The sequence below is a fragment of the Calidris pugnax genome, unplaced genomic scaffold (genome assembly GCF_001431845.1).
Source record: "Calidris pugnax isolate Ruff unplaced genomic scaffold, ASM143184v1 scaffold15, whole genome shotgun sequence".
NCBI classification, from domain to species: Eukaryota; Metazoa; Chordata; class Aves; order Charadriiformes; family Scolopacidae; genus Calidris; species Calidris pugnax.
In genome coordinates this window covers 10,495,234-10,514,134 of record NW_015090774.1, presented here as the reverse complement: position 1 = coordinate 10,514,134, position 18,901 = coordinate 10,495,234, and the positions used below count along the sequence as shown (strand labels likewise).

Below are 18,901 nucleotides of genomic sequence, written 5' to 3'. Positions count from 1 at the left end.
GGTAAAAACTCAACCCAAATCAACTTGCTTTCATCTCTGCTATACATGAATATTCAGTGTCTAATAAGACACGTTTTCATACTTTCCTGCTATTAGGCTAGCTTGGAAGAAAGAGATCTTGCTGCGAAAGAAGACAGTTCTGCCTACTTTAAAACTTGTACCAGCAAAGTATTGATCAATATGAGCCTTCTAGGCCTTTCAGATGTACCACAGGGGCTCATTCAACATTCATCAGCCTACAAGACAACACAACCTTCAAGGAGAAGTTCTTCACAAAATGTGCGAATTAGTAACAATCTATTGAAAGGTTGGACCAGATGAACTTTGAGGTACAACTTGGGCTGTTCTACAATTCTATGATCCATTATTGTGGGGAGAAATGGCTGGCAGGACATAGCAGGCCATCTAATTGTGTCAGTTTTTGCTTGTGGTTTTTGAAGAAAAAAGCAATTTATCATCTTTTGTGAAATACGTTTAGATCTACTTCCACGTATAATGGACTAAGATCTGTGTTACCCTTAGATGTATCAGCCAGCCCTCCCAAGGCTGTGCACTGAGCTCATAATTCCGCAAAATGAACAATACCCTTCACCATACTCAAAAGCTAAAGCTAAATGACCCATTTCCTACTACCATCTCCTCATGCCCCCTGTTAAAAGCAGCAGCTCAATTTTTTATCATCCCTCTCTCCTGTCTACATCGTTTTCCAATTACTATTAATTTTTGACTAGGACACCAATTTACATCCAAATTTGAGTGGAAATATTTAACTTACTGAAGATATAGTTATTATCTCCCTCCTAAGATGATAAAGTAACTACAAGATCCCCTTCTTTTGAATTAATGGAGAGTTAAATGAATTTGTTACTTCTTCCTACTACTGGGAAATGTATGTTTGTTCCCGTTACAAGTACTCATGAAATGAAGCAATTTTCACCAGATGATAGCTTTGATCAAAAACAAACCAACTCTAAAGAGCAAAAGACAAACATTGAAAACTTTTATTCTGAAAGGTACCTATAATTCATTGAGAATCCTCACCTTAAAACAAGTAATTCGAAGTTGAGCTAAGTGTTTTATCCTGTTAATTTCAAGGATGATGAACCACATTCTTGAAGCAGCACCCACTGAGTGTTCCCTTAAAGGTGAAGAGAAGTCCCTAATGGGATTTCCAAAATCGCATAGAAGCATTACTGCCTGAGAGGTCAATGAAGCTTTAAGTCCATTCTTAAATCATACACAGTTCCTTCTGACATTATTCAAAATGTCAGTTTTGAGGCACTTCAAAGTTCCCAAGCACTTCAGATCTCTGAAGTGACTTACAAAGATAATTTGCTCAGCTGAAGTACTTGAGGATAAAAATTCACCACAACTTTCCAGCCAGTTCTGCAGATCCATGTTCACTGGGAGGATTTCACAGCTACTCAAGCAGAAGAAAAAGCCACATAACCACGATAAAGTTATTTCAAAAGTGTCCCAGCCAATCGCACTGAAAATTGTAAAGGGTTACTAACTGCAAAAATTGAGTTTGGAAAAACTAAAGTGATACAATCCCTTGGCCAATTGCAAGCAGTTGAAGAGGAAGAGAGGAACCTGAAAATGAAGGAAAAATGGCTGACAGATATGAATCAAGTTTCACATGCTACATTAACCTGACCAAATTCAAATCCAAATTCCATTTCTCATTGCAGTTATTTAAAAAATACCGCCATGCTATTTCTGCTATTCAAAATTATTCAGGACAAAAAAAATCTCTACTGTGAAAAAGAAATGACTGAAGTTCTGTATCATTCTTTGCTCTTACGCCCATTTTGAAGCACAGAATAATCACACAGGAGCCACTGTGGCTAGGCATTTGCCTAGCAGCATCAACAGAAAACAGGAGTTACTGATACAATTCCAAGGTTGGGTTTTTTTTTTTTATTACTTTTTGACTGATCTTTCTCAAGTTTCCGTTGTCATAACAAGATATTAAAGGAAATTAAAAACACAACTTCAGAAGTGGAAAATATTTCTCCTCCTCTTTGCTGTCAAGACAACTGCATTTTCGACAGGAGACAGGTAAAATGTAACCTCTTATCCCAATGAAGAAAAAAATGAATAAAACCCATGAAACTATATAATTTAAGCACATAAAAAAGATTTGTCTCTTTATAATGAAAGCAATCAGTCAAAATAGGCAGTTCCCAATCCTCTGAAAGCAGTTTTCAGTAAGAACATTCATATCCGTTTTGACAAGGATGGAAATTTTGAGCAAAAGAGAGATGGACTCATTCCTGCCAAAATTGCCAAGAGAAATACTACAGAGCACCAAGGTCCCACGGGGAATTTCTGTTTGACATCAATCCTTTTCCCCAGGGTCCTATTGCTCTCTACCCTCCTACCACCCTGCATTTTCCTTTTTTCCCCACTGTTCCCAATGCAGGAGCAAGCCCCTCTTCATTTCAGAATGCTGCAGTTACTCAGAGGCTTGAAAGATTTTTTGGGAGGTTCAAATCCCCATCCCTATAAATGTCACTGTTAAAAGCCATTCACCTTCATGCTGAGAAGTGGATAAACCTGTATCTTAACTGAGTTGAATTTTAACACAGGCACTTAACGTCATTATTCCAGATTGGGAAATCTGGAGACGTGCTTGTCTTACAGCCTAAAATCACCTTTCTGTTTTACAACAGGTCCTGCTATGTTCAAATGCCTGAGGACACCAGAGCTCAGATGATGTGGCTGACTGTGCCGCTTCTAAGGAGAAATAGGAGAAAAATATATCTCTCTTGCACTATGTTTGCCTTGGCTTTTTGGGAATTAGTTTGGAGGTTGAGCGTCTGCATTCTGGATGATTTTGCTCATAAACGTGATCCTGGCTCTCATGCACAACTGGTGGATGCCCTGCTTCACAGGTGAATAATTCACATGGAACAGGTTGCTCATAACACTACCTGTAGTAGCAGCTCTGCTCTGCATTTATTCATGAACACTAGAAGGACTTGAACCTCGGTGTTCCATGTTCCTGTGGCAGCATTCACCGAGCCAATGAATCCCTCTCTGACTTCTTTACTTTGCACTTGTTATGAACATTGAAATACTCACTCATTCACTCATCTTCATCTATTCCATAGCACTAAATAAAGGAAGGAGATCGTATTCTTCAGCAGGTTTACAGCAGATTTAAGTGCTGTGCTGAACTGGTACAGCAGGTCCCAGTTCACCAAGGTATTTAATTACCTCTTTACCTTTAGTACTAGGTAGTATATTTCATTTCTAGTAGGCTGCTTATGTATTGTAAGTTGCTTTAGAGGGAGTATCACATTAGCACTGTGCCAGGTCCATCTTTTCTATCAACTTTAAAGGCAAAGCAGTCAGACACAGCAACATCTATTTTCAACTCGCCAGAAAACACACCATCAATGTCTCTGTAAATTGCAAGTATATCTTTCAGTCACATCATAAATTGCATGTCAGCCTTTAGAAACAGCTGAAACAGATCACAGCTTAAAGTACCAGGTGCTGATATATATACATTTTTTCAATCACATTACAGAGCTCTACCTTTGATTATGATCACAAAGGGAACAGGTGAACCCATCATTTACCTCAAGTAGCTAACCAAGAAGAGAATACTTTGTTTGCTCTTGGTTATTAAATAGTATTAGTTAATAAGTGTCAGCAGACACTTCTGTATAACTTCTCTTTTTACTTAATGAACCAAAAGGGAATAAGAGATAAAAGATGCAAAAAATAAGTTTTAACTTTATAAGAAGAGACAGCAACTTCCTCAAGGTCAAAATATACACTTGGAATATATGTTATTTCGTGATGCAAATGTAAGAAGAAATTATATACCAGATAATCAAGCAATGCCACCGTTTTAATCAACAACTGTTCTCAGATGAAGTGGAAGTAGCAATTATTTTACTACAATGAAAACTAAAAGTGCAATGCAATTTTCCCGTCTCTGAACAAATAGCACATCTATAGAATGTTCCACGTAACCCTTAATACTCTGTGAAATAAAAATGTGCATGCCATAACTCCACAGGGAAGGTTCTACCATTCACACTGGCAGAAGGAGAGGGGAGCAACGTCAGGCGTTATGGCCAAAAGCCTTCAGTCACAATCACATGAAGCGCTTTGTGCTACAGATACCCCTCAGATTAAAATAAATAACATTTCCTCCTTAAGGTCATCAAATTAAAATCATTCAGGACAGACCCCTAAGATCCTACTGGACAAAATGTAGGGCTCAAAAAATCCTGGATTACCCAGCTTCCCCACTCAAGGTATCTGTTTTCTTGCGTGCTCATGGCTCCATCCTTCCCCTAAGGCAAGACCCAAGGCAGCCCTAGGTGTCCTGAATGCAAAGAAAGGCTTGACATGGACAATCCTGGTTGGAGAGGAAGAGAGAAGAAAGCCTAGTGTGTCATCTTGTTCCCCGACAGGGAGGAAATGACAGAAACCATCTTCAGAAGGGAAGAGAAGAGAAACACACAGGAGGTAGGTGTACGCTAACAGCGATAGGGAGGCAGAGCAAAATGCACTATAATCTCCAAATTTCCACACACGGTGAGAAAACTAGTGTGGGAACAGGAAGAAAGTCCTCTAAACTTCAAAAAGTGTAGCACAGAGCCTTTGAGGACAAGCCCATTCTGAATTACAATGGAAGAAACATGAAAAACACTTTATTTCTGCAGTACTGTTTTCTATACCACTAAGATATAACACAGTACTCTTCTGAGCCATCAAATCCCTTTCATTCATTTGTTTGTTGGATGGTTATTCACAGGAATGGCAGCTTTTATTTCAACAGTATAGATAAAAGTATTGCAGTGAAATTTAAATGTCAAAGAATACATACTCAAATGTCAAATACCAACAGACAAATGCCAACAGAGAAATGTCAGAAATACACCCGTGTCTCCCACTGAATATAACTATATCTGCACAAACGCAAGACACAGCATGATGTGTAAAAGCAAGAGTTTTTCTGCAGTTCCTCTGGGATGGTAACGCCACTGGTGTCAATAAAATCTGTACCTGGCAGCAATCGGACTGCATTACTCCAAGTACCTGACTCTGGCAACACATATAGCCTAAACAATCCACGGTCGGCAAGGTGACGGATGGCATTTACAGACAAAATGGTACAAAACTTTTATTTCAGGCAAATCCCACTCCTGAATTTGCTAACTTGTCACTCAATGAAGGACCCCAACACAATGAACTTCCACAGCAATGCTCCCACTGCTTTCCAAGTATGACAGTCGCCCACGAAAGCTGAAGAAGGGGACTCGCAGGCAGTTTCTGCTAGATACATGGCTTAATGTGACCAATACAAAAAACACAAACAAGAATTCTTGGTGTTTCCTAAACTGTTTGCTCTTTTTGAGTCTTAGAAATATTAACCTGTGAAACTAAGTGATCTTTTCAGAAGTAACCAAATTACGCCTGTCCCGATAACTTCAATGGGCCTTTTGTCATGATTTCACCCTTCATTATCTCCTATAAAAGTACTTGGAAATGTGTTAATTAGGGAAGATATATTTGTTTAGAAATTTCAGTCAGTCTGCTAATTGCAGCTGTTTCCACTACAGTTGAGAAATAAAAATGGTTAGGTAGTTTTGTAGTCAGACCACTAAATACATGAAAATCTGAAGTCCACTTTAATTAGTGTAGCTAACAAAAATATATCTGACTCCTGTAATTATTGTGATTTGCTTCCAACACTAGTGGCTCATACACTGTAAAGTAAAATCTAGTCAAAGATAAAATATGTGAACTTTTATCCAAAGAGTAAAACCAACATATGCTATTTTCCCCTCCAAAATTTTCTTCTCTAGCTCTTAGGGAAAAGGTTTTGGATCCCCAGCTTGTTTTTTTAACTTTGTGACATTGATTATAAATACTATATTTATTTCAAATCATTTTACTTTTCAATTTAGTGAAAAAATACAATAATTAGAATTATTTTGAAATTTTTTTTAAGAGATGATTCCAGGAACAATTATCACATTCTCACAATGTATACAGATATTTTTTTCTAAAGAAAATTCATTTCTCTACACCAAGACCCTTTCTAAAGCTTTCTTTGGATGCCCGAATGCTGTTTAGAAATACAATTGAAACAGATTAAATCTGTTCTGTTCTGGACACTTTCTTCTTTTTAACCAGCTGCAGCACATCACAAAATTCTAAAGCATAGACATTCATACTGCAACCTTCAACAGGAAAATTTTCTTATAATCTACATTTAATTCTAAATACTCAAACATAAGACGTAAGATACTGGAAGTGTGTATTTTTTTAACTTTTCTTATCTCTTGAACAGCGTCTTGTGACACTGAGTTTCATGGTCTAATTACATTCTGTGTAAAACTCTATTCTCTTTGACTAACTTCAAATCCTTTTCCTTTCAAAGACAGTGAATATCTCTTTGTCCTTGAACTATGATAAAGAGCAAACAAGGAAGTACCAACAGTCTTTTTGAATCTACCTAATTGTTTTGCACAACTTATATGTGTGTCCATGGTCGTTAATCTCTTCTTCAAAAGTAAACTGTAGCAGTTCAAATTAGCAATATAAATCTAATTTACACCTTCGGAAAACAGTTAGAAAGGCTAGAAAGTATTTTTGTATTTCTATATTTCCAAGACCTTTCTGTGGATCCCTCTCTCTCTTCAAAGGCTAGAAAGTATTTTTGTATTTCTATATTTCCAAGACGTTTCTGTGGATCCCTCTCTCTTGTCTTTTTGTGAAATGGAAGAACACAATTTAATGCTTCACTCAGACATTCACCCAGACAGGCCTGAAGACAAACCAGCCAAAGTCAACCAATTAAATTAAATGAAGAGATACAGATTTGTCTTAGGAAAGACTACCTGGAGTCTCTAAAGAATAAAGAGCTCCTTGATGCATAGCATGGGAAATAAGTCAAAATATGTTGAAACACTTTGAATTTATAGGTGTGAGAATAAGGACTCATCCAACATTCTGGTCACCTAAAGACTCTGTGGAACACATCTCCAAATATCAACAACATCCAGTTCCGTTTAGTTTCTGAAGCATATTTCAGGATCTCTGCCCAAGGTGGCATAGCTATAGGCACATGTGTACATTAAGGTATTGACAACAGATGGAACAGCAGGAACAGAACAACAATTCCAATGAATAGCAAAGGACACATTTCAGGAGTTTGGAGCCACTTTTAACTTTTTATTTCTCTCTCCCTTCTTTCAGAGCACTTATCTGTTACTGCAGAAGGTATGCAGACAAATGATGTGCTTCATCATATAATGACGCTGACACATGGACCCAGTTCACGTATATTAAGATAACTTTCTCCATCATTTGCTTTCAATCACTTGAGGTTTCTCATATACAAAAAACAGTGTGATCTGATACACTAAATGAAAGGATGTTGGTATTATCCTTCTGGAGGTCTGTCTTTGCAGGAGAGTTTTTCCTGGAAAAGCCTATTAGTCTTTTATTTTCTTAAGAGGTACCACATGATTTTTGCTACTTTTGCCATCCCAGATGGGCAGCTGTCCAAAGTGAAGGATATGCATTGCAAATAAAGACATGCTTCCACCAATCCTTACACAGGACTTAATTTTTAAATTTTTTTTTTTTTAGACTAATTGAAATACTAATGTAAAGTAATTTTGCTGGAGTTATACACAATTTCCTCAAACAACCTAAGTTCAATTATTTGGACTGTGTCTGGCAGCTGAATACATAACATTACACTTATTCTGTAAAAGTGAATTTCTACTAAAACATCGTGTCTTATTTCATGAAGGCAAAAGATTACAGAATTTTTGCCCATGTTATAACAGAATTTCTCTTTCTGAAAATACGAATTTGAATCATCTAACAGTTGCAGCATCCCGCTTTGACCATAAATACATAGTATCAATTTGGGTGCTCTAAACATAATTTAATGTAAAATTTGCTATTTTGGAAATGGGTTGTGAAGGTTACAAAGCAACAGCTTTCCCTAGTCTTCTGAGACAGTTGACCAGCAGCTTAACACATTCTGTATTATAAGCAAAACCTTGATCAACATGACCTACTACAAGGCTTCTTTGCAATAATGCAACAGATGGGTATCTAGAAGTTCAAGATTTCTCTCCCATTTCTTATCCTCTTAACAATACACAACAACAGGTTATCTGCAATCAAACACTTTTCTACTAACATAGAACATAAGGAAGTTTAAAAAAAAAAAAATCAGTAAAAATATTCTTTTGTTTAAATATATGTAGCCTCACCTTGCGGATGCCTCTGCCAAGATCTTCTCCATAATTTGTCCCCAAAATTTCAAAATGCACATTGGGATTCCCCCCATTTTCTGCAAACTCCAGTTCTCCAGTTAAGCCATTCACTCCACCCTATTGGAAAAAAAAGGAAAATGGAGTGAAAACTCAAAACTATCCAATTATAACAACCTTTTGTTTCTCCAGGGGACTTGTTCACTAAACTTGCAGAATAAATACATACACAACTGCAGAATTAGGACAGTTTTCAAGAGACCACGTTTCCCTAAAAATTCTAAAACCTGAATTGTTCCTGTGTTCTTTAAGCTCTTCACAGAAGATTCAATAGATTCACAGAAGATGCAAAGCGGATGCGATACAAGTAATAGACTTAGTGTATTTGGACTGCAATTGTTTTTCTTTGACCCATCAGAATATATATATATACACACACATTTTAGTTCCATTAAAAAAAAAAAAAAAGTTTTGCGACTAATTTTAGTGAAAGCCAAACTAAAGATAAATATATAAAAGAAATTACACAAAATTAGTTTTGTTTATTTTTGCTTTTTCCCCCAAAATGTTTCGCACCCAAAAGAGATTTCCACATAAGATTAGGTGGAGTTTTGGATCAAGTTGAGTGTCTTTTGAGCCCAACATAACTCATCTGCACAAATGAAAAGGAGCTTGTCCTGTCAAACTTGATGTTTTTTCTGTTTTCCTACACAACTCTTCTTTAACACTGACAATGCATGTGATGAGGAGCCATGCAGCATATGTTCAAACTTGCTTTTACTTTTTACTATATGTACTATACATTTACTATAAAGAATCAGAGTTGAAAGTACTAAAACTTTAAAATCAACAGAGCCACACGAAATGCCTACAATGAAAACCTTTAGCCTTAAAAATTTCTTAAGTTCTCAGATTCAGAGAAAATTAGATATTTAACTCCCTCAAAAAAACTTGAACAATATTTTAAGTATGTACAAGAAAAGAATCTGCCCCGGTGTAAAATCTTATTAAATACGTAGCTTTTCTTCAAAATATAAGGCAAGAGTTTTGCAGTTGTGATAGCTCTTTTAGTCAAGAGCTTTATTATTTGAACTGAAAAAATTGGAAAATAAATTCTTGCAATATAAACTACTGAGCTAAGCACAGAAGCCTTGCTGAATCATGATTTTAAAAGCTCTAAACTCACATCTTGAGTTTGGAGAAAATCCAGGAAGGAGTAAAAAATTTGCACCTCCATTACAGACTAGTCTGAACTAACAAAACATCTTCATCTTTTAATAAAATGATAGTATCATTACAATAAAAATAAGGAAGTGGACCATTGAGATAGTACTTTCAAAACTTACTAGAGACTAGTATTGTCAGAAGGTAATATATAAATATTTCATGAACTGCCATTTCAGTTAAAAACAAGATAATACTTTGTGTATGTATATATTTAACTTTTTAAAATATTTTCTATAATATTAACTTTTTGGATGAGACACTAGAATGAAAATAAAGAAAACAAAGATAAATAAAAGAAGAAAAAAAAAAAGGAAAAACAAACATCCTGATTAAGGGAACATCTACACAGTCTTTTGCCAGAAGATTCCAGGCCATTTCACCCTCTGTGAGAGCCAGCCAGGCAATTTTGATGCATGTCACTATGGTTAGCATGACACTGAGGTTACTTATTAACTTGAGCACAGTACTGTAATAATCGCACCTTCATGGCTTTTAGATTGGGGTCAGCACACCCCTGGCTGGTTCATAGTAAAGACAGAGTGAGCTTCTGTTTACCTGCAAAATCACTTGAACATACCCTCAGGTTAATAACTGAGTTTCACAAATATAAACCTATTTGGCTAACTTAATTTGACTACATCCTCTTAGTGAACCAGAAATAAAAACCTGTTCCACATACCTTTTTTCTCATACGGTCTTATCTAGCTTTTTGATTAATTAAGCCAGAATTTCATGGTCCATGTGATGTAGAAATGCCTGCAAACCATCACACATTTGCAAGGTTTAGGATCCCTCATCTGATCCCTGATAGCCTCCATCTGGCTGAGTTGCCCTTCCTGACAGCATACACCTGTCTCTAGTCCTGCAACGCTCTGAACCCTTACCATGTAATGCTTTTATATTATACTTCATATTTCCTATATTACATTCTAAAACTTTTGTGAATGTGAATTAAACCTGGGAGTGTGAGGTAGGTGAAGTATGAAAATTAATTGAACTGTTGTAGACCACCTGAGCTGCACCATGATTTCAAGTGAGCCACAAGCATGGTCTGAAAAAAGGAAGGGAAAACTCTGGAACAAAATGATAAAAGAAAAGAAACATTCAACAACTAAAAAACCAACCTGTTAACACAGATGCTTTGTACAGCAGAAAGCATTTTTCTTTTTTCTTATTTTATGAAAAGGTAGTTTTAAATTGGAACTTTCAATATAGAAAATTAAAGTGACTTTATTTTTCAGATTGAGAGAGCTCCCAGTAATTTATGGGACATGAAGACAGAATCATGTCTAAAACGTAAATGATTTTTTGAGACTTAAGACAGTAATTTAAAATTTTAGTCAACTTTAAAAAAAAAAATTTGTAACCTTTGTCCTTATTTGAGCAAATATGATTTAAAAAAAGACAATGTGAAGAAGTGTTTCACCTCAGTTACATTTGAAGTAATAATATCCACTTTTTATGAAAACACAGGATTCTTTGGAAATACATGGCCCCTAACATACAGTACAGGCTAACAGACTTACCTACCATATTTTGGAATTGAATCTCTACCCAAACTCAATGTGTAAGTTTATTTACCTTGATTTCTGAATTCCTGCAACTGTTGGGGCAAGATACAAACTGTAAGTCTATTAATTGTTTTTATTTGTCTGAAATCCAGCAGTAACCATAACACCAATTTTTCTCATTCTCTATTTTGGTAATTTTATCATGCTTTGAAAATTTCTCATGTAAGAATGTCTTTAATTAGAGCTTTCTTTTCTAGACTGTGTACATCTGCAAATAGTGTAATAAGAGCTCAGACTAGATGGGAACGCTTCTGGCTTGGAAAGGGCAGAAAGACAAAACAATGAAGAACTGCCCATATAACACCGACAACAATACTAAATCTGATAGGAAACTTCTTAGAGGTCCTGGTGCCTCTTCCCTACCCTCGTTGGACCTGCAGGCCAGGCAATCCTGTTTTGCTCTCTACTAGTTCTCATTGTCCTACACAGCCTTTTTACAAGGCTTACATGAGCCTGTTTTATTGCTTACAGCCAACGGAATGGAACAGCGTATTGCCAGGAAGAGTTTCAGGACACTGCTCCAATTTTTCTGCGTACTCTTTCACAGAGTGGATCCCTCTAAAACAGCTACTTGATTTACAGCTTGTGTTTTATCCCTCCTCTAATGCATAGTGGAAGGAGATCACAGAGGAAATAGCCATCTGTTTGACAGGTGCTGATCCAGTAACTTCCTGATGAGATTTTTCCAAGTTATTTTAGCGTTAATTATCGTAATGCGTAAGAGTCAAAGAAATTTTTCATTCCATTTAACTTACAGAAACAATGCTATTTGGGGGGAAATGAAGACACATTTATCATCCGCTCTCTCAAATTTCTCTAAGCTTGAGCTGCAGCCATACAATTTCCCCGACAAGTTTAAAACTGAAGAGTGAAATGTCAGTTGTTAGGACAAAAATGTTTTACTTAGGTTTCTGATCACTGCTCTGGGCTTTGCAGACCTGTTATAAAGCTTGGCAATATAGTTAAAGCCTACTTGAGTCCTGTCTAGACTGGCAAGATAAACTACAGTTTATATATGCTCAGACACTACTGTACTGCAAGTCCCTGAAGAAAGCACTGTTTACCTAGCAGCCAGGACCTCGCTTGGGAATGTCAGCTTGCCAATCATCGGTTATAAAATATTGCACTTGCTCTCACAGTTCCTCTTCAAACTTCCTCTTTTCTTCAAAATACAGTTATGCTCAAGACACTAGCTATTTTGCAATTAAGGAAAAGGGACACCAAGAGCAGGGAAGCCTGCCATATGAGGAAAGGCTGAGAGAATTGGGTTTGTTCAGCCTTCAGAAATGAAAGGCTTAGGGGAGACCTTATCACCATGCTCCTGTATCTAAAGAGTGGCTACAAAGAAGATGAAGACTCCTTTTTTACAAGGAGACAAATGGAAAAGACGAGGGGTAACAGGTACAAGTTTGCCATATGAGGAAAGGCTGAGAGAATTGGGTTTGTTCAGCCTTCAGAAATGAAAGGCTTAGGGGAGACCTTATCACCATGCTCCTGTATCTAAAGAGTGGCTACAAAGAAGATGAAGACTCCTTTTTTACAAGGAGACAAATGGAAAAGACGAGGGGTAACGGGTACAAGTAACTTTTGGGGAGATTCCAGTTGGACACAAGAGGCAAATTTTTAATCAATGAGAGCAACCAGCCATTGGAAAAATCTCCCCAGGGTAGTGGTGGATTCTCTATCATTGGCCACTTTTAAGATTCAGGTGGACACGGTACTGGGCCATCTTGTCTAGACCGTGCTTTTGCCAAGAAATGTTGGACCAGATGATCCTTGAGGTCCCTTCCAACCTGTTTTTCTAAGATTCTATGATTAAAAAACTGTGGTTACAGGCAGAAAACAATGCTATAAGCATTAAATGAGTTTCACATTTTATTCTTAACAAACATCTGCTATTGAAACATTGTAGAGTTTTCAACTCAACACACTATTTTTAGCTACTAGAGAAGACAGTCCAATCTACTACTTGCAAAACAATTTGGCATCTTTTTCACACGTCACCACTGAACACCACTGACGTTTCTAAGACGGGAACTAGTTGACAATTCCACCAATGATTCATGAAACAGCACAAGGTACAGCTCATTTTTCACAAAGGAATAGGCTCTATGTTGCTGCTAGCACTAGAAATTTGCTGTTTGTCAGTGAGCTAAACAAATGTGACTGGGAAGAGATCAGGTAAGCGTGAGAGAAGATATATGCAGTAAGTTGATGTCATTTTTCTGAGTTGATCCTCCATATAATCCTACTTATATTTATTCTCAGGCTATTTGGGAAGATTAATTTTTCCAACAGTAGAATTATCTTCTAGTAATACTTATTTCTCTCACTGTGAAATAGCTTTACTGAGAAATAAACAAGTGAGCACATGTTTGGGGATAGTTTCTATTACAGAATTGAATTTAGAACTAATTGTTGAGCTGGCCAAATTCATTAGAAGGATTGTATTTCCTGATGAATTTATCTATTTATTCAGTTCCAGAATGGGTAGAAACAGATATTAGATTTTAATAATTGTAGTGGCCTTAAAGCAGTTTTTTAGGCTTTGTCCAATCAGCTGAATTCACACAGAAAAATCAGCTTTTGGAGTTGTTTGTAGAAACAGCGATGCAGAAATCAAATGTTAAACAGTGAAAAGTAACAAATGACAATAGGGAATGATTCAGAAAGCTACTTTGCCATTCCAAGAAATGTTTGAAATTCTAATTCCCCCTCATTCCATACTCTTCCTTATTAGCTCATTAATCTCAAAGAAATTAGTTTATCACGAGAGTTCTCTTATCTTTAACAGGTGCTGCTGCAGGCTGAACATCAACATCCCTTTCTCTTACCTTCTTCAGTGTGTAGCTTATAGAGATTTCCTCTCTCTTTTCTTATTTTCCCCTCCAGAAATCGAAATTCTCTCTGCAGCTAAAACACCACCAGATATTCCTGTTTCTGGATCTCTAATTCTAGAAGATAGAGTTTCTTCTAGAGAAGCTTCCTCTAGAATTAGTTTTTCCTGCTTTTTCAGCAAAGAGCTCAGTTGTGCACAGCATTAGACAGCAAGATCACCTCCACTTTGCTGCTGCCAGAACAACAGCTACTTCAGTTGCTAGTCCTTTTCTAAGGCAAGCAGGCTGGAATTTGGCATCTCCTCCTTAATCCTTTCTCCACCACCACCATAGTTGTCTAGCATGTGACACCCACTGAAACTACCTTGACACAAGAGACAATCTGGGCCAAGACAGTGACTCCAGCTCTGTGATACAGGTCATTATGAAGTTAAAGTTGTGCAGAGGATGGAAGGTTTTTTTTTCCAGGAGCATTTAAGAAATCTCAGAATGTATCTTCACCCTGAACTATAACAATACCTTCTTATGATATTCCATTATATACTACATCTTTGAAACAGTGGTGATTTCAAAATGAAAAAAGCAGAAACTTTTGTTCAGAAGCTAAATACTACATAGTAACTTTTTCCTGTTTCCTCTCTAAATTAAAGAAAACTGATATGTTTTTGAGAGAAACTTTATTTCAGTTGGTTTTAGAAGATGTTCCAAGGTGACAGAAAAGATGTTTAAACAAAAAAAAAAAAAAAAAAAAAACAAGATAGAAAATGGAAGAATACTCAAGAAGACAGATGAAGTGGTTTTTATTTTTCCTTTCATTACCTTTTTATGTTTTTTTTCTGATACTTCATCAGATATTTATCAATGTCAACTTTTTAATTTCAGAAGTACACAGCTGCCATCCTGAAGTCCTCCTACATAAGTGCTTTACAGGAAACAAAAGGGAGACTACAAAACTAAAGCAGAATTCCTCTTGTACAACTCCAGCTCTCAGCTGCAATCCTTAGCTTTCCCTCTGGCCTGGGGACTGAAACAGTACGGACATAGGCACACAGAGGAAATTTCAGTATTACATTTTTGATTTAATATTGTTACTTCTAGAAATTAGTCTCTGTCAGCACAACACAGTAGAAGCAGTGTTTGGATTATTCAATTTACACCAATAAATAAATTTTAATGGCTTCTTATCAAAGCCATCTTATTCAAATAGCAGAGAAACCCAAAAGAAACAGGACTCCTGCCTGGTTAGCTGCACACGTGAGGAATTTCCTTAGCATTTGATTAATTTTTTAGCAAGCTGACCCTGGAATTTCCCCTTGCTCCTGCCTTCTTGAATGCTTTCATATTTCTCCTGTCCAATTCTCTTCATGTTTCAGGGGTAAGAGCTGCATAAATTGATCTTCAACACAGTGCAGCTCTTCTGTGAAGAGTCACAGAAGGAGTTTGTTTTATTAACGACACCATTTTAGGAGGTGAGAACTGGATGATAAAGTGGATGGCTAGAACAATGTGGCAAAGAAAGGAATAAACTGTATTTGAGATCCAAAGAGATTAGATGGTAAGTTAAGAAACAGCTCAAAAGATGTTTATGGAGGAGGGATCGGTCTGACATCCACAAACAACACAAGCAAGCAAGTAATCATAATGCAAAACAGTTTTCCAACCCTTTCCATGGTGGACTACTTCTAAAGATAGAGATGCTAGTAGGGCTACTAGACTTTGCCTGAAACTCCAGCTGAGTAATTTTGGATTCTGAAGTGGAAGTGGGTATTTTGACTTTTCTGGCTCAGGCTTCCTATTTGGATTTGAGAAAGTAGAAATATCTTCTAGTTTATTAATGAAAAAGTGTGCAATAGTATTTAGAAAATGCAATTTGAGATTAAAAGTGTCAGAAGCAGCCTTGCCTGAAACATAGCTTAAAATAACGGGGCCGCCAAATGTGAATTTGAAATTGCTTTAATAGGTTAACAGCAATACAGTTTAGAGTCCCTTAAAGCCATATCCTGCCCCTAAAATAAGAAATGTGTTCTGGATTATTCTTGCAGTCTCATGACTTCAAACTGTTAGAATGGAAACTGGGGGCAGCCACCAAAGAAAGCCTTGAACTCTTATTTTGGAGTTAATGCATATTGACCCAGGACTGGGGGAAAAAATAAGTAGTGTTCAAAGGAGTCTTATATTTTGCCTGCATCATCATAATTTCTGGTGTAGTTAAAACCTATTGCAGAACAGTAACTTCTTGAAAAAATGTTACAGTTTAATTTTTTATGTCCTTTTAATAGAAGTCATAAATAAAGCACTCTTTTTCTTTTTTTAATTTTTTTAACTATTCTGGTGGTTTTTTGTATTTACAATCTAGGCATTGCCAGCACTTTAAACGTTAAGTACACATTACCAGGAAGTACATGCAGACAAATGAGAAGACAGTTCTATGAGCAACATCAGTAACACAAGGAGACTAAACTGAATAACCTATTGGGAAGGACAAACTACCAACCTATGCATATTTTGACTAAATACTGACCCGGAAGGTTGTGATAATTGTCTCTAAGTATGTAAAGGCTGTAAATTTCATAAATAAAGGGAAAAAATAAGAAAAAATCTTTAACAGGAAAAGCATCTTGGGCGTGAGAATAATTAAGGTACAAAATAATAATCACAGTGAAGTAGAGAGAGCTTAAGATTGGCTAAAGCACTGTAGAGACTGTTACAGGGAACAGTTTTGCAATGCCAGGATACAGACTAGATGAGCCAGGGTTTTCCTCATTCTCATTTCTATTACTGCATTATATTCATGTCAATAGCAGTGCAACAGAACATTACCCAAGTGTAATTCTACAGCCACATTTTTCCTTTACAAGTAAAAAAGTAAATTTATCTGCTTTACCTCCTGACTTATGATACCTTTTCAATAGGATATTATTTGTACTTGAAAATTCTCCTAGTTGGTAGTTTTGTTAAATTCATTGACTTAATTTCAAATATGCTCACTATAACATGTAAAAAAACCAAAACCAATTAAAGACTATTTTCATTCAGAAACTGTAAATATATAAAAACTATTGCTTTGCAAAGACACTGCTGGTGCAGGCAAAAATAGTTCGCACCTCAGGAGGAAGTACTGCCTAATGCAAGAATTTAGGAATCAAAGACAAGGAAATAGAGGGAAAAGGTACCTTCTTAATGGTTTCCAACATGGATCGTCCTCCTTGCCAGGGTTTAGAGTTCTTCCTGATGCAGGTAAGGCTGGCCATGCTGTGCCACTTCCTATCCTCCAGCTTCTTATGAAAGGCATTTGCCAACAGAAGGACAGTGTCATATATATACAGGTTTGAAATCTGCAAAGACATTAAAAAGGGAGTATTAGCATTATTATTTGTGGTCACCTGCCAACAGACAGAGTTTATAATTTCTTTGCCTCACCCGTAATCCTCTGGTAATTAAACAATTTATTTGGTATTAAGAAGAAACTCTAAGAGTCAAAAAGTTGTATCTTTGGCTCTGGCAAAATCTGCAGATAGGAGCTGTCAGGCTACAAGTGATTTGCAGCAACAAACTACACACATGTGAAGTACAGGCAGCCCAATCACTGGCACAGCTCCACTTGCAGGATTTAAAGCCCGGCTCACAATTGTAAACAGGCTTTCTTTTATTCTTAACCAGTTGCCTGCAACTTTCAATTTTTCAGTCACCAGATATTTGGACACCATCAAATTATCTTCAAGATTGCTTAGTTATTTTGAGAAACAGAAACTCTGAAAATTAAAAATAAATCACTTCATCGTGGTTTGTGTTCCTGATTTTTGCAGTCAGTTGATTGAGACAATTTCTGGAATGAAATCCCAATGAAATCTTTCTCAGTGTGCAACTGCGTGTTGCAATTGCCATTGCAATTCTGCAATTTATAGTGTTTCCTGTTACAGTATTTGGCAATGGCTGTTAATTCCTTGATGGACAAAACTTTTACTGAGTAAATGCTTCACTGAGAGCATAGCTACAGTCCAAGGAAATTCCAGTTTGGCATCAAAGAGAGAACAGCTGAACTAAAAAAAAATAATTGTGTGCCAATTTCACTTACCCATGTACTTTTTCTATATCTGTACTTTTAAATACAGACAGTACAAAGTCAGTTGTGAAAGATACAATTCAATGTAAAAGAATTCATGAATACTTCTGAAACAAGTAATTTACAATATAGATTTATTTCAGCCACATCTGTCCTCAAATGCCAGGAACACTTAAGTTGCTAACAGTATCATAAAGAGAAACCACAGCTCGCTCTCTCTCCTGGTTCTTGGGAAGAAAAATGATGTTCAGAAATGACCTTTGGGAATATTATTTTTAGATAACCTATTGGTTATTTGAAGCTGTGGGTCCTGAAGTTATTGAGGGAAACTCAGTTTCTTCAGCTGCGCTATAAAGTGAGGCTTTAGAGTATTCCTAGTGCCTGAAAACAAATTAGCCAGCAGCAATTTGCTAACTGAGGGAAGGTTGCTGGTTTTTTGTCTCTATTGGTCACAGACAAACCAAAAGACATTTCCCAGATTTGTGGAACATGTTGAGTGCTCTGTGTAAGAGTTTCTTCATATGGATGGTGTGCTCCTTAGAAGAAGAATCATGGAATTGTCAGAGTTGGAAGGGACCTCTAGAGATCATCTAGTCCAACTCCCCTGCTAAAGCAGGAAAGACGGAAACTTACAATAGCAAAGTATGCCAACGTTGTGGAGAATGTCCCTATTCTGCCTCTTAAAAATATCCAAAGACTGGGAAAGTCCTGCTGCTACTGAGAGGGTGTATATGTGAAGGAAGAACAATAATGCTGATGATCTGAGACAGTGATTGGCAAATCCACACATCACCTAAAAAAAAAAAAAAAAGGAAAGGAAGGAGAAAAGAAAAAAGAAAAAGGAAAAAAAAACCAAAAACCCCCACAAAAAAATAGTGTCTCTTCCTAATTAGTCCTTTCGATATAACTTATTTTTATGTTTTTATTTTCTTATGTAAA

The 18,901-nt window shown here is 36.6% G+C and overlaps 1 protein-coding gene across 2 annotated transcripts in view; it reads right to left on the bottom strand.

The window, feature by feature from the left end:
• GRID2 (glutamate receptor, ionotropic, delta 2) overlaps window positions 1-18,901 on the bottom strand; it is a 730,075-nt gene that overhangs the window by 198,888 nt on the left and 512,286 nt on the right. For both annotated transcript variants that reach the window (XM_014942655.1, XM_014942664.1), the window contains exons 7-8: window positions 17,073-17,234; window positions 8,265-8,384 (exon numbers count right to left, since the gene is read on the bottom strand). In XM_014942655.1, coding sequence (XP_014798141.1) covers window positions 8,265-8,384; window positions 17,073-17,234 — 282 coding nt within the window. The remainder of the gene's footprint in view (window positions 1-8,264; window positions 8,385-17,072; window positions 17,235-18,901) is intronic.